Source organism: Antennarius striatus, chromosome 17, assembly GCF_040054535.1.
Source record: "Antennarius striatus isolate MH-2024 chromosome 17, ASM4005453v1, whole genome shotgun sequence".
Lineage (NCBI taxonomy): Eukaryota > Metazoa > Chordata > Actinopteri > Lophiiformes > Antennariidae > Antennarius > Antennarius striatus.
The window spans coordinates 16,745,451-16,761,499 of NC_090792.1; the positions used below are offsets into that span (position 1 = coordinate 16,745,451).

At 39.8% G+C, this 16,049-nt stretch overlaps 2 protein-coding genes across 3 annotated transcripts; both read left to right on the top strand.

Moving 5' to 3' along the window:
• Window positions 1–1,420, top strand: LOC137611416 (G-protein coupled receptor 151). Its single transcript, XM_068339601.1, has one exon. The coding sequence runs from the start codon at window positions 1–3 to the stop codon at window positions 1,135–1,137; it is 1,137 nt and encodes a 378-aa protein (XP_068195702.1). The 3' UTR covers window positions 1,138–1,420.
• A 6,672-nt stretch (window positions 1,421–8,092) lies between these two features.
• On the top strand, window positions 8,093–14,565 carry mavs (mitochondrial antiviral signaling protein). Of its 2 annotated transcripts, XM_068338666.1 has the most exons (6): window positions 8,125–8,201; window positions 8,718–8,840; window positions 10,609–10,731; window positions 11,035–11,215; window positions 11,585–12,291; window positions 12,609–14,565. In XM_068338666.1, the coding sequence occupies exons 3-6, from the start codon at window positions 10,609–10,611 to the stop codon at window positions 13,341–13,343; spliced, it is 1,746 nt and encodes a 581-aa protein (XP_068194767.1). In that variant the 5' UTR covers window positions 8,125–8,201; window positions 8,718–8,840; the 3' UTR covers window positions 13,344–14,565. The 2 variants fall into 2 exon arrangements, with proteins under 2 accessions (XP_068194766.1, XP_068194767.1); XM_068338665.1 differs by lacking the exon at window positions 8,718–8,840 and having other exon boundaries at window positions 8,093–8,201.
• The last annotated feature ends 1,484 nt before the right edge of the window (window positions 14,566–16,049 follow it).

A 16,049-nucleotide genomic window follows, 5' to 3' on the forward strand; every position in this document is an offset into this window, starting at 1 on the left:
ATGGATATTGATCGACCTGCAAATGTCTCCTTTTATGATTTCATTGGAGGAGTTCAACTTCTCCAGGGGAATGACACCAGAACCGCCATGCCCGTCATCCTAATCGGAATCTGCGTGTCTGGAGCAGTTGGAAATTTGCTAGTTTTGCTGATTTTCATCCGTGATTTCAGAAACGGAAAGGGCTCTGAGGTAAAAGCCCTTCTCGCCTCTCTTGCCTCCACGGATTTGGCGATCCTGCTGCTGTGCGCACCGGTGCGCGCCGTCACCTACTACAAGCAGACCTGGACCTTGGGGACTTTTGTCTGCAGCACCACGGACTGGTTCCAGCACTCATGCGTGGTTGCAAAAACTTTAATCCTTGCAGCCACCACTAGAGCCAAACACACGTTTGTCCCCAGCTCTCCAGCTGCCGTGCCCCCTTACAGCCCGTCATGGATTCACGGAGCTCTGGCGTTCATTTGGATTGTCTCCATGATGTTTCCGATCCCCCAGATGCTTTACGCTTCTCTGGTCCAGCACGGCCGCGACACCATCTGCGTCTCTCACATGCCAGTGTGCGCGTCTGACTTCATGAGTTTGTTCTACAAGATTTATCCAACTGCGACCTACGTCGTGCCGGTTACCTTCACACTCGCCTACTACACAAAAACGCTGCACTCTGCGGTGAATCACGCACCGAGCCCTCAGCATCAGAGCAAGGTTACCCTGGTTTTGCTGTGTCTAAGCGGCGCCCTGGGACTCCTTCTGCTTCCAGAGTGGGGGACCTTCACCTGGATCAGGCTCGGGTACAACACACCACCTGTGGGTTTGATCATCTTCGCGCAAGTCCTCCTTTACGCATGCAGCTCCATCTCTCCGGTGATCTTGATGACCATGTACGACGACGTGCGCCGAGGACTGATCACCATCTGCTACATCGCCACCTGCAGAGGCTCAAAGCAGCCCCACAGCAACAAGTGTCCGAAAACGGATGGAAACGGCGCGGAGATCGGAGCCAACGCCGTCGCCAACGCCGTCTCACCGGAGAAGGAGAAGACCTTCCCAGATGTGGAGCACTTTTGGACAGGGCGCAGGAATACGCACGTCGAGGAGGAGCAAGATCCAGTTCCGTGGGAGAGAGAGGAGAAAATGTTGTAATAAAAGCGTTTAATTTACTTTCAACTGGTTTATAGTAGTTTTGTTGTTTTTTTTACCCACCGTGCAGACCCCAGTTGAACGACTTTAGTGGCCTGTTTGCTGTCGTGAGCTCGATTAGATGTAAAATTATCTTGTACATGATCATGTTTTGATGTTTTTTACTATTTGTTTGGAATACTTGTGTTTGCCTGCAGTGTTTCTGCACCGTCACGTATAAATAACAACCTTTCTTCTTGCAGGTTTGTACACTCATGAAGCCAATGTAAATAACTGGGACACTCGAGCACCAGGAGGCTTGTTGTGATTGTGTATACTATGTGTATATGTGACGCATAACATGGATAATAAAAAAAAACCTGTCAAATATGCTCTGCTCTGCTTTTTTTTAAGCCCATAGAAAGACTCAACCCACTGTAATCATGGATAAAATACAATTCGAACGTCAAATCTCCATTAAATTCAAGAGGTTATGAGATAACGTGCACCGTGCAAACATTTCTCTATATTAAAGTCTAATCCATCCACGTTTCAGGTCAAGTCCATCATATTTCAGTGAAATCTGCACATTGCCAACCAAAGATATAATAACACTAAGAACTCGATCAAGTAAGTGGCCATTAAAGTGCATTATGTTTCTTTTTTTGGAGTTTGCATGAGCACAGAGTAACCAGGACTCCTCAGTCCTCAGGTTGGAAAAGCTGCTGCAGAATATTCTGATCTTTAAGTCAAAGCATTAATCTACCAACTGTAGAGAAGTTAATCCAAACCCTGCATCCAAAAACACTCATGTAGATTGACAATTCCAGAGTATTGTGTATTATTAAAAGGTGATATGCTCATAATTGAGTCACATTGAAGGTGCAGGTAGTTAATTTTTAATTGTGTTCTATACTTCTGGGGGAATTTTCCTCTGAGGCTCAATTAGGTGTCATCCTATAAATAATACATCCCTAATTTATCTGTTGGTTATATCTTGCATCATTAAAATGTACATAACTGTAGCTGTGGCATATAAATAACAGCATTTCCTTCTGGGATGTATCCATAAAAATAAAAAGTGATAGAATGAAGTAAATACTCAAAGAAAAGGACATACTTCAATCAATTTAGTTACTTTACAGCACTATGCATAGAAAGATTTAGAGAGGCTTTATCACACATTATTATAAAGTGCCAAATATAATATCAAGTGCTATAATTGTTAAAAATCCTACAAATTAACACCTAAGGTTTTTCCTTATTGGTACATTATAAATAATTACAGATTATATGCTGCCTGAAAGCTAAATATAAAGTTTTTCCCAATAAGAGTTGAAAGAAATTGTTAAAATTCACATAGGTTCATATCCTTGTCTACGACAGTATTGTATATACACATTCTATTACGTGTTTATAAAGTACTTTAAATACTGAATATAAAATGTCACCTAAAATAGTCCCTATGTGGTGATAGCTACAATATAATGTGATATAAACCGTTTATTAACATTTATATGATCATTTTTAAATGCTGAGGGTTAAATTTTACTCACTTATAATGAAGTATGGCTCCAAATTAGTTCGTAACTACATCATAATGTGTTATAAACATCATTTTATAACACATTATAACACATTATAACGCTTTTTGTCAGTGATGACGTTGTTTTGTCCAGATGTACAGCGGATGGACCAGCATCCACCACCCCTTCCTCCACAGATGACCTGCATTAAAAGCATAACCTTTGAGTGGTGGTGAAAAGAAACCTACATTTAGACATCTGTGAGTGCAGGAGCAGCGGCCGCCCGTGGCTCAGACGCCCCAGCAGATTTGACATTTTAGTGTGCCTGAGTGAAAAGAAAGGTTACAGGTTGAAGAGAGGAAAAAAAGCAACTTCTATTAAAGTGTTTCAGCTTGATTGTGCTCCTGCACATAATTTATTCATTGACAAAAGATGACGTCTCGGGAGTCTGGCCTTGGGTTGCTTTGTGTTTTTTTTAGACTTCGTCATAGCGGGATACCGCACTTAATAACAGACATTATTTCTTTTCAGACAGTGAAGGAATCCAGGTAAATCTGCAAAACGAACCCCTCCACATCTCTGTTCAGTGTTTTTACTAGACATTAATGAACACTAGTGTCCAGACAGTCATGTGCACATAATCACTTCATGGAATGAATAAAAGTCATGTTGATCTAATTTATTTAGCCTAATAGGCCAAATCAAATGAGCCTCAACTACATTTTGTGCAGAATACAGCCTCGGACCTTAAGGCCTGGTGTGAGAAATACTTTCAAAGAGCATTTTCCCTCAAAATGGAAACGCCATCATTATTTATTCACTTGAAGTTTCTTAGTATGAAATCTATTTCTGAAGCTGCAGCATTAATGTTAATCACACGCTCTGTTTGGGTGGAATCCTCACCTCTAATTTGAGGATGTAAGCGCTGACCCTCCGCTGTGATGAGGTGATAATTCAATTTTCCTTTTTTTCTTTTAGTTCAGCTTTTAACTGACCTTCAAAGTAAAAAACTAATTAGACTTGCCCTTTAAACTACATCCTATAAAATATTGAGGAAATGTGTTATTAAAAATTTGATCAAATAAGTTCACTTTCATTAGTGCAACTTAAGGAGAACATAAATATTGACTCTCGAGGTTTTCTCAAACTACACTTTCGGTATCTGGCAGAGGATCAGGTTAGAGTTGTATGTAGTTCCTTCTTTTACTCATCCAAACATACATCTGTGTTTGAATGAATATAAAGAGCCTATGAACCCCCCCCCCCCCCCCCCCGTCACATGTAAGGAACCGCCTGCAATGATTTTATGAGATACTTAATGTCCTTCGAGATCAGTATGAGGTAACATCCTGGTGTCACAATAGTGAAGCCTGTTATGTAATGTAGAGTAATGGCCACTTAAATATAACATTGGTATAAAAGAATTTAAACTGCCTTTGGGGCATTGCTGTTTCTCATGTTGCACATGGAGCTGTCTTTGCTAGTGAAATACGGTATATCAATGAAAACCATCTCATTCACCTTTCATCCAGTCAGAGAGCTTCTTATTTCAGTGATGGGTTTGGAGAAACATCAACTGTGTCCTGAATTAGTTTGGTCCAAATAAAAAACAGCCCGCTTGAATTAAAGATTATATGCCTGACGTGACTTCACTTACCGTAAGGAATCACTTGTTTCCATGCCTGGAGCTCATATTCATGCTGAAGTACATGCAGGATGAATGGGGTAGGAAATGTTATCATCCACACCATATGGTGGAATGAGATCAAAACTCTCAGGCATGCTAAGACTTAGCATCCTGCTATTATTATGCCGGTCTGTCTGAAATGCCAGCTGTTCAGAGAGCCACTCATCTTCTTGGCTAGCCTGTCTTGTTCACTCGTGCTACTGCCACGTGCATCCTCCTCCTTACTATTGCCAACTGTTCTTCACAAATCCACCAACTTCATAATTTCTAAAGTCTCATCTGTCTCTACAGAGTCATCAGCCACCACCTCCAGTTTCCGAATTCCAGGGTGGCTGCTGTTCAGTTCAGATGCCCTTTATTTGCAACTTCCCTGTTGAATCAAAGCACTAAAAACTAATTCTGACATATTATCTGCTGTAGTATTGGTACTTTCACCTAGGTAAGGATCTGAAAACTCCGTCTCCCGCTGCCAAAATGAATCAAATCCTGTGCTGAAACATTTGGCCCAACACACGAACCTTGCTCATCAGTTTTTCTTACCAGTGCACTGTATATTTAAAGCTAAAGGCCTCTGAAAAGAGTAGTGTCCCATTCTTTTATTGTGATGTACACGCTGTTTTTTCTCTTCACTCATCCGTAATGGATTGTTGCTGCTGCCTCAGGCTCTCACTGTGGCTTTTTTTGTGTCATCCTTCTTGTTCAAGAAGCATTGCCCTACAAGATATGAAAGGTTTGAAGCAGACTTCAGTCAAATAGGACTCGCTTTCAGCATTTGTTCCTAGATACATAGAAGGATTTTACCTGATTAACTGGTTTGGTGTTGTTTAGTCTGTGGTCTGGAAAGCTCCTTGACCTTTGAAACCTACTCCTTGCACTTGGAACCATGTGTTTATCTTCAGTATTTTATGTTCTTACCAAATATATGATTTAATTTCATGGTAGATCCATCTTTTTTTATCTCAAATAACCTCTAACCTTTCACAGACACATGAGATCCATCTAAATGATTCTGAACATGTATTATCTCATATACTGTTATGTATTATCTGAATCCATACAATACCAATCATGACTTTTCCATACAAACCTGTTATTTTGCATGATTTACTCTCATTTTTTCACGGGAAAAAATTTTGTTGAATGAAGTGGAAAAGTGATCTGGAATCCTTGCTCTACTGACGAACAACAAAATACATAAACCTGAATAATGAAGTAAAATATTCCAATTTTTGTTCAATAAATACATCAAGAGTGGGAATAATTATTTTCCTTTGTCTTCCTGCTACAGCTTCAATCTGTATCCAGGTCACATTTGCATTTTTAAATGTCTCCTGACTCTCCTTTTTAATTATGTTTATATTTGCCCTACATATTTACACCATATTTACCCTGAGTATGGAGTACATCATATTGATTTTGGAGTATGTTGGTTTGTGGATTATTTTGTAATGCAAGACATACCTGGTTGTGTTCTGGAGTATGCATTAATCAAACTTACTGCACACATCCAGAATACACTGTAATCCATTCATACCGTAACTGTGAACACACACTATAAGCATCATTGTGATCCACATATGCTATTTTGTTACTGCGTTCATGCTTGATTATTTTTATGTGCATGCTGACCCTTTCTGCTTCACAGGTAAGGATTTCCATGTGGATCAAGCTCCAGAACCATATAGATCCGGAAGATTTTTCACTGCATCTTTAAAGCATCTTAATTATTTGATCCAGATTGTCTTCACTGGGCCACATTGATAACATGTGAAGCAATAAAATGACTAATTTTTATAGGAAAAGTGCATGAGATGAATCTCAACTATTATGAACTCATGTTACTCCTCAGGTTTGTGTTTTTTCCTCTTTTTTAATCTGGTAACTGAAGGAAAAACTTTCTTTCAGACTCTTTTTTCCAATAGACTGATCAAAACAATGACACATTGCATCCAGACTGGGCAGGACAGAAATATGTTTGAGAAAGGCTTCTCTAACGACGCACAAAGTCTTCTTGTCAGCTTTAAGTTGGATATGATGTGAATCACTGCACGTGAGTTACAGAGATGATGCACAACAGGGTTGTAGTTTCTCAAATAAATAAATTACCCAAATTTCTCGACAACTTTAACAGACAACATCTCCTGAGGGGAGTTTCTGGAATAGGTCATGGACTTAAACTAAGAAACAAACTAAGAAACACAGTTTTAATCACCCAGTGAATAAATAATATAGAATGAACTGATTCACATGGCCTGGGGCACAAGAACAGACACTGAACCTACAGACTTATTTTCTGACTGTGTTGCACATACTTCTTCCAAAAATATGTTCATACATAAACAGATGACAAATACTAATGCAAATAACAACCATTTAGAACGTGGTGATCACAACTCAGTAAAGACGATTATTCATCTTTGTATCTGAAATATATGTGTTGAAGCATTTAACAAGTGTGGTGCGGTGAAATATTAACAGCATTCACAGGATAAAGAGCATGTAACAATAGTATAGCTATTAGCATTAACATTCCTTCAACAGAACTGCAATATAATGAAAAAACTTTCCCTGTAATGCTTTTCTCTGTCATAATCCTCTGGTAATTCAGATCACTAGGATCATGTTCATGCTATGCTATCACAGCTGTGCATTAAATAAGATTATGGCAATGCAAAGAAATCCTGATTAAATGGTATTAATACAGTATATATACATATATATATATATTTACACACACGTGTGTGTGTGTGTGTGTGTGTGTGTGTGTGTGTATACCGTATATATACACACACAATGTACATTTCTGCATAATTACATGCAGTAAAATCCTCCTGCCAGTGATTGAGTAAATAGCGCCACCCTGTGGTATACTCTATTATTTCACTTGTTTCCTAACTCATTTGGCGCTGTTGGGTTGTGTTTTTAAGTCATACATGTATTTTTATTATTATGCCGTTTGAACAGCACACCTGTTCATTGCGCAACCTACTTTTTCACCCTCTCATTCCAAATCATGGGATTAATTAAATTTATCTTATCATGTTGTCACTGGACAGTTTCTTGTAAACTGAATACAGTCAAACAAACCCTTGATGGAGATAAACATGTGTTATATGTGAGCCCTTGGTCTCACCCATGCTTTGGCATTTCTTACGATTCAGAACTGTCACGCAGGAAAAATGAAAACAATGCTGACTTGCAAAGAACATATAAATGCTGACGGCGGTATGGGATTTTGTTTCACGATACACAAACCTCACAACTTTCTGACAACCTCTGAAGATTGTGCTGAACTGGTTTTGCAACTGCCACCTCCTGCGGATTGCATGAATCCTGTTGGTCTTTTTGTCAGTCATGTTTTATTTACTGCTGCAGAAACCAATGCTGATATGATGTCATGACATTTACTTAGCAAGAGAAAACCTTTTGCACTTTGCAGATGGAGCAGGCTACATTTGATGAAAGTGTAGGATTGCACTTTAAAATTGACATCTATGTCATGCATAAATAGAACAGTTTATCCCCCCCACCACCTCTCTCTCTCTCTCTTCCCCGCATGTGAACGGATTAGGTTCAGGGATTAGAGACAGATGCAAACCAGAAGTCGAAATCCAATCCAGCCCATCAGAGCAAAGGTCACTGTTAGGGTCACGTTTAAACTCCTTCCCCCTTCTTTAACAGAAGGAACCCATTGCTATTGGTCCAGCATTTGATTGACGGTGACGTCGACCAATAAGAGCAGCGCACGAGTTCAGGACCAGCCCATCGACGGAACCGCTGCGCAGATGTGTGTGGAGGAGACAGCTCAGGTATTAGTGAGCAGGAATAGCATTTAACAGGGCGTTACGAACTACTGACACACCGAGACACGAAAGGTGAGCTTTACACTTTGCAACATGACTTTAAACAGACTTAAAGTAACTGTACGTTCAGTGTTTTGCCGATTAATATGGTTGACAGTAACTTAGCCTGTCAGGGAGCAGCGGTGACATTAGCTACCATAGAAATTTGGCGCAACCTTATTTGTAGTTCCTCGTTCGTTGTGAATTACAGATCATAAATCACTTATTTACAGATGGATATCAGTCTTAATCAATCCTTGTGAAACACTTCTCGGCATTGCTAAGTTGCTTTTGCTTCGGTAAGGCTTGTAAGAACTTTATTTAGTTAAATATAGCTACTAAACAAAAGGGGATATCGGCTATTCTTGTTGCTTGTGTGTGTGACGTATTTTTAATATCCACCGTATTGAGAGGTTTTGTCCATCAATACGCCTGAAAAGTTATTTGTTTTTTTACGTAACAGATTTCCTATAAATACCCCTACAATCTTTGTCAGCATTTACAAGCTTCCCTGCATTATTTAAACCTTGAGACTCTTGACGTAAATAGATCTGTTATGCTTGAATGTTGATCCGGAGAAAAGTCCAGGAGACCGGCAGGTGAAGGGCTGCCGTGACCGGCCGCTTTCACATTAGAGGTCATCCGTTGCGCACCATTCGCCCCCGTTTCAAGGTACTTCTGCCATGTTAATCTCCAATCCATCATCACTTTATGCTTACATGCGTGGATGAAAATAGGACAAACTTCCCACATTCCTGTTAATGCCTGAACGCTGCACCTACCTAGACAGGCGAGTGTCAGGTAAAACCCTGGTTTGGCTGACAGCAAGGGAGACTTTGCTCTTTGGTTGCTGCTTGACTGCTGTCCCCCGTTTACACTAAACTTTAAAGTGCTGCTCTGTTTGATGCAGCCAACAATGTCAAGGTAATCTGAGAAAAGGTTCCACCTGACTGAAATTGGCACCAGATTGCTTCAATTAGTTGTTTTGTACACACAAAGCCAAGGACTTATGGTGTGTTCAATGCTAGAAACTTTGACCCTGAAGGACTGAAAGAGTGTGTCTGGTGTGGGACATTTGAGCTGCACATTTGAAGTTCAGATATTCAGTCTGTATTTAATTAATCAGTGACAAGCCAAGGCCTCTTTGCTTTTTTCCAACTACAAATGGCCTCGACCTTGAAACGTAGGAGTTGGGAAGAAAAGGGTTGCAGCTGTTCAGGATAAGAGTTTTTTTTAATGAATATTTCAAATCGGAAGAAAAGGAAAATAATTTAGGGTAAATGAAGGCTTGTTGATTTTTTTGTTTCAGTGTCATTCATTAAAAATCCCCACAATGCCTGACACCAAAAATAAGACTCCTTATTGTTTTTTGGGGGATTTTATCCTATGGTGCTAGGAAATTTGGCAAGGGTGTGACTTCAGCTGTATTAAACTCTAGGAAGGTGCATTAACTATTCATATACTGCTATTCAAAAGTGCATTGTAAAAATTGCTAAAGAGCATCAAATTATTAAATTTTTTCACATTGTGCCCTGATATAAAAATGCTCGGGTAAGTGTAGCCTGTTGACTTTTAAATAAAAAAATAAAGGTGAGCTTCAATGTTGATAATCTTGTCTAGAGCACATATTGCAAATTATATATATTAACTTTATTGATATTTGTGCATAGAATCATTTCCACAGTTGTGATATTTTGAATTTCATAGAAATTCTTTTTTTTTTTTTCAATTTTGTGTGGTTTCCAAATGTTTTAAGTGAACAGTGGCTATCTTGTCCTGAGCCTATGATGCAAAATGTACAATTTAGTTTAACTAAACTTTACACATATTAAATATGACGTAAATGTAGTGACAGATTTTTTTCCCCATACTTCAGTCTTCAATGAAAAGACGATTTTGAGGTGCGGCTGTCGGTTTGTCATCTTCTTTAGAGCCTGCATCCCAAACAGGAAAGGCTACTGTAGGCCCACTGTAGGATTAGAGTGTAGGCCATGTTCTGTTGCAGTTGGACAATTTTTGTGGATGGCAGATCTTGGATAAAATCCAGCTCAGAAACCTTTGAAGGTGCCACACATGTGACACAAAATAAATGCACAATTTAATCCAAGCTTAAAGCTTCTGGCATTTTTATTTGTGGTCTCCCAGTTTTGTCTTGAATCTTTAGTCTGTCTCAATATCTGGAAAAAAAAATTGGATCCACTTGAGACTTTGATATGTTCTGGATGGAGATGTCACACTGTCACTTTTGTTGAAGCATTGTCAGCATTACACATGATGTTAGAAGGTTGGAATCCATGTGTAATAATTAACTTGGTAAAACTGATTTTAAAATGACAGTAAAATAGGTGAAAATTACTTCTGGGACAAAATAACACCCTTAAGGGTATATATTATGGCAGATCTGGACTTCATTGTGTGTTTTTGTCCACTCTTTTCACAGATGTCATTCGTCAATGACAAACTGTACAAAGGATACCTGCGGCAGAATTTGCCGACCATTGTGTCCACAGTGAAAGTAAGAGAAATAGTGCCCCATCTGCCATGTCTGACGGACCATGACAAGGTAAGCTAATCAAGATTAATGACTTGATTTGATGATATTGTAATAACACCCGTAGTCTGGTATCGAAATTTTGCTATACTGGATTTTTTGTGCAGATATGAAAAAAAAATGTCTGACGCTTATTTACCGGTACCTAAATTCAACTTAAACTGTTACAATTAGACATTTGTAATCGAGTCAGATCTAACCAGTTTGAAATGTGCCGTCATGTTTCTGTTACATTTAGATTAAGGATCAGTCACAAAGTACCAAATTATTCACATGTTTTTTTCACAATTTCTTTTAAAAAAAAACAAATTTTAGGAAAACATAGAAGCTAAACGAGAGATTTATGGGAACCATGACAGCATGGTGCTTCTCCTGGATTGTCTAAAGAGGCGACAAAACTGGCCAGAGCAGTTCATCGAAGCGCTCGAGGCGTGTGACTATCCAACCATAGCAGCTGATGTTAGAAGAGAATACAACGCTCTGAGAGGCATCACCAGTAAGTCAGCAAGCTCACGAAATTCGCCACTAGTTTTTGTGTAATCCTACAAGCAACATGTGGGTAAAATGGGTAAAAACATTGAAAAGAACTGATACACACATTATTTGATGGATCTTTAAATTTACAGGTGCAGAGATTATTTGTTACAACCTTTAGATGCAACAATTGTATAAACATTTAAAAATATGTTTTACTCAACATGGTGCTGCATTGAATAACTTCCTGTTTGGTTTCTGATTGTTAACTTCAGGGGCCACAGTTAATACATAAATCCCATATGATTTCCTGCTCAGCCAATCCACCAGGAGATTCAGTCAGCTACAGTCAGAACACATTTAAATACCAGTATTGTTTGTGTTGTCCTAGATTCCAGCTCCAGCTCCCCTCCGACTGTAACTCAGGCCCATGTCCATCCAGAACCATCAGCCAGTCATGTGTCCAGCCCAGGGAGTGTGACAAACAGTGAGGATCTGCCACCAGCTGAAGCTCCAGCTCCAACTGATCAGGCTTCACCCCCTTTGGAGACCACTGTGCAGACACAAGACCCCCAGAGCTCACCAGCTCCCGCTCCCGATCCTGTTCCTGAGCTTCCTCAGTCGGCTCAGGTCGAAACCCGTCCTCCTGCCCCAGTAACTCCATACAACGAGGTGCTGACAACCCCGCCACCTCAGATGGTGGCGGTTAATACTCACCAGGAGCCAGAGGAGAACTCAGAGTCGGTCATCCTGGATATCACTGGTGATAATGGCGGGCTCCCCGATGAGGTGACTGCAGGAAATGCGGAAACGTTAATCAGCTCTGCAGACACTCTTCAACCAACTGGTCCTGCTGAACAAAATGAAGCAGTAAGTCCATCCTGCCAAGATCTTCTCCAACCGACAGCAATCACCCCGGAGCTCAGGTCACCACAGACTCCCTCTCCAGCTGGGACAAACTCCGGAGTGACTAACGAATCCTCTTCCCTCATGGTAACCCCTGAGAAGCCTCCAGTCCAGGACACCACTCCTCCTGTGGACGTGATACTTCCTGCTGTCCTACACCCTGAGGAGACTTCTGAACCGGCTGCCACACAGGTAAATATGGTATCATTTTAGTACTTAAGTATTCTTCAGAAGAAGCTCAGAGATCCAAGAGGATTTATTTGATGAATTGTGGTAGGTGTTCACATGTTCCAGGTAGCAGAGCCTCCTCAGAGGCTACAGTGACGAATTGGTCTTTTTTTTAAAAAGGAAGTCAGTTTGGGGTGTCAGGGCTTTTGGTGACTTTCATTACATTATAAAATCTAATGTGTTAGTAGATAATGATTTTAGACTCTGGCTGACCTGCTCTTTTAAACACCACCAGCTGCCTTTTTGTAACGTAAACTTGATATTTATATTTCTTTCTGCAGGTTGTTGAAAGCGGCCCACAGACAGACGCTGCACCAACAGCCACTCCCTTCCCAGGTGCTGCTGGGATCAACGCCCCTGTCTTTGATGACAGCTCTGTTTATCTGAGCAAGCCTGGAGAGCTCATCACCATCCAGTCCCAGGAGAATGGCTGCCCTTCCAATCCTGCACCCGACTCACCGGTGGAGCCCTACTCGGGTGACACTGGTCGCCTGGAACTGAGTGCTGCTGCTGTGACATCAGCACATGTTCCTGCATGTTCTGCTGTCAACTCCCCCACCCTGAATGCAAACATTGCACAGCCATGCTATGAGAACGGAATTGCTCTTAACCACAATGATCCGCAGGAAAACCACTACGAGTCTCCATGTCAGAGTTTTGATTCGCAGGAGGTGCAGATGAACGTGGTGCAAATATCCGAAGAGCCATCTATCCTTAACCTAGACGGCCAAAGCTCGACACCACATCCTCAAATCGTTAACAGTGAAGCAGCCATGGAGGCTGCCTGTGCACCGCTGTTAGCAGCTAACGATGCCGACACTGTAGGTATCATAAACAGCCCGTCTTGTGAGAACCACCTCCCCTCTGAGCCTGCTCCTGCTGCCATTTCAATCAAAACACTGCAGGATACAAAGGAGGCATCGTCTCACCACCTAACAGCTAAAACAAAGTACATTCTGACTGCAGCAGGTGTGGGTGCCTGTGCACTACTGATGGCGTGGAAGTTTAAGCACTGAGTAGCTTTGATATCTTTTTAAGGAAAAGAATATTAAGTTTTAAAGCTTTGGAAGGGATCTTGAGGATATGGTGCCTTACTGTAGACTCTGCCTTGGGACAGAATGAGGCAGCGGTTTAATAATTACCCATAGTAATAATAGCCGACTTACTAGACCTTTGATCATGTCATTAATTGCAAGCCTATTGGTAAGTTGAACTATGATTTATTGCTGAACCTTTGAAGTACCCCGGTGAATCTAAAAAACTACCGTTATAATTTAGGGCTGAAGTAGATTGAGATTTCGAGATATTTATGTTCCAAATATGTGGACTGTAAGGTAAACTGATGCTGTGTGTTACCAATGTTTGTTTTTTTGCTTGTCTGATGAGCACTTTCAAGTTAAGACTGTTGTCCAGTTGGGATTTGTCGACTCAGTTCCTGCTGGAGGTGCATTTTAGAGGAGAGAACAGCATCTTACTTGACTTCCTAGTGGAAAGAGTGCTGCAAGAGTTTGTGCACTGTCTGTATTTATTTGTACATATACTGTATAGTCACTATATAAGTACCAATAATGTATTTTAACAAACACATGCCAGAGAGACTAGGATCTCTTTCTCATGTATTCCTCCCTGAAATCACTCGAGTATACACGGTATTATTAAATAATCTAAATGTGTTTGGGTCATGGCGTTGTTCAGATGCTCCAGTTTTTGAAAAACCTCGACTCTACGTTCTTTCATGGGCTCATCTTATTCTTTAAGGGTTCATTGTTTGTGGTTTCAAGAGGCAAGTAACAACTGTGAGCTATTGTCATAATCTGCTTTTAAATGGTGTTTCCTGCTATTTTTAAAACAAGGATTCAATGTAATTGTTTCCTACTTTAAGGTCAGAAGATAATAAAGTTGTACAATTAAAAATGTATATAGGTATCTGACAATGATAAAACTTTATTTTTCCATAGGTTTTTTTCCCTCATTTGAATTGAATATGTTTGACTGTCATTTTTTGTGAGGTGAGAATTGGTTATAAATACTATTGTCAGTGCAAGCAATGGCAGGGGAAGAAATTATATAGAGTTATGCCCTTTTATAAGAGGATTTGAACTGCAGAGATGCTTTTAGGTTAAATGTGTTATCTTGATGATGCATGAATTAGAATTGCATTTTAAGTTGAAACATATTATGCACTTCCAGTTGTCATATTATTACTATTATTTTCCTAAATAAATCTGAAATTTAAAAATAAAATTGATTATGAATTCTTGTACATTTAGCGTATGTGTGTGTGTATATATACAATATGTATAATACTGTATTTGTGTGTGTATATTGGTGCATATATAGGAGAGCATATAGTACAGGGAGATGCAGCGTAAGGTGAAAGAGGTAGCAAAGGCCAAACAAGGGGCTTATGATGACTCGAATGCTAGGTTGGACAGTTAAGAGGGAGAGACTGATCTCTACAGGTTGGCAATACAGAGACTGAGATGGGAAGGACGTGCAGCAGGTTAGGGTGATTAAGGATAGGGATGGACGTGTATGACAGTACACTGTAAAGTCTAGCACATGCTTTTCTAAAAAAATTTAAGTTAGCTTAGGTTTTAACAACACTGAAGTTAAGTGACATGCACTTAGAAATTGAAAAGATTCAGCTCACTCAAGATTTTTAAGCGAGGTTAGCATAAAACGCAAATGTGGAAGGAGGAGACTTTTGTGAAACAAGTCAGACATTTAGATTTTGTTGTAGCATTTTTGAAGCATGATGTTAGGAGGTTAGAAGCGATGTGTAATTATTAACTTGGTAAAACTAATCTTCAAATGACAATAAAATATATCAAAATTATTTATGGGACAAAACAACCTTAAAAGTATGTATTACGGCAGATCTTGACTTCGAGTGTTTTTGTCCACACACTCTTCACAGATGTCATCCGTCAATAACAAACTGTACAAAGGATACTTGCGGCAGAATTTACCGACCAGTGTCCCCAGTGAACGCGAGTGAAATAGTGCCCCACCTGCCTTGTCTGACGGACTATGACATGGTAGGTTCATCAATATTAATAACTTCATTTGATGACTTGGAAAAACACACAGTGTAATATAGAAATTTTTCTATACTGGATTTTTCAGTTTCAGTCAGACATTTTTAATTGAGTAAGATCTAACCAATTTGAAAAAAGCTGTCATGTTTCTGTTACATTTAGATTAAGGATCTCAGTCACAAAGTTTTGAATTAATTTACTTGTTTTTTCATAATTTCTTTTTAAAAAAATCAAATTTTTGGAAAACATAGAAGCTAAACGAGAAATTTATGGGAACCATGACGGCATGGTGCTTCTCCTGGATTGTCTAAAGAGGCGACAAAACTGGCCAGAGCGGTTCATTGAAGCGCTCGAGGCGTGTGACTATCCTACCATAGCAGCTGATGTTAGAAGAGAATACAACGCTCTGAGAGGCGTCAAAGTCTAAAAACTCATAAAATTCGCCACTAGTTTTTGTGTAATCCTATGAGCACAAATGGGTAAAAACATAAAAAAGAACTGATACATTATTTGATGGATCTATAAATTTAAAAGGTGCAGAGATTTGTCACCTTTAGATGCAACAATTGTAAAAACATTAAAAATATGTTATACTCAACATGATGCTGCAGTGAATATGGTTTCTGATAGTAAACTTCAGGGGCCACAGTTAATACTTAAATCCCATATGATTTCCTGCTC

What these genes read in the sequence shown, in the direction of transcription:
- LOC137611416 (XM_068339601.1), top strand. Translation starts at nt 1, where the DNA reads ATGGATATTGATCGACCTGCAAATGTCTCCTTTTATGATTTCATTGGA.
- mavs (XM_068338665.1), top strand. Translation starts at nt 10,609, where the DNA reads ATGTCATTCGTCAATGACAAACTGTACAAAGGATACCTGCGGCAGAAT. An exon ending in GTCTGACGGACCATGACAAG is followed by an intron (nt 10,732 to 11,034) that starts GTAAGCTAATCA and finishes AACAAATTTTAG; the next exon opens with GAAAACATAGAAGCTAAACG. An exon ending in CGCTCTGAGAGGCATCACCA is followed by an intron (nt 11,216 to 11,584) that starts GTAAGTCAGCAA and finishes GTGTTGTCCTAG; the next exon opens with ATTCCAGCTCCAGCTCCCCT.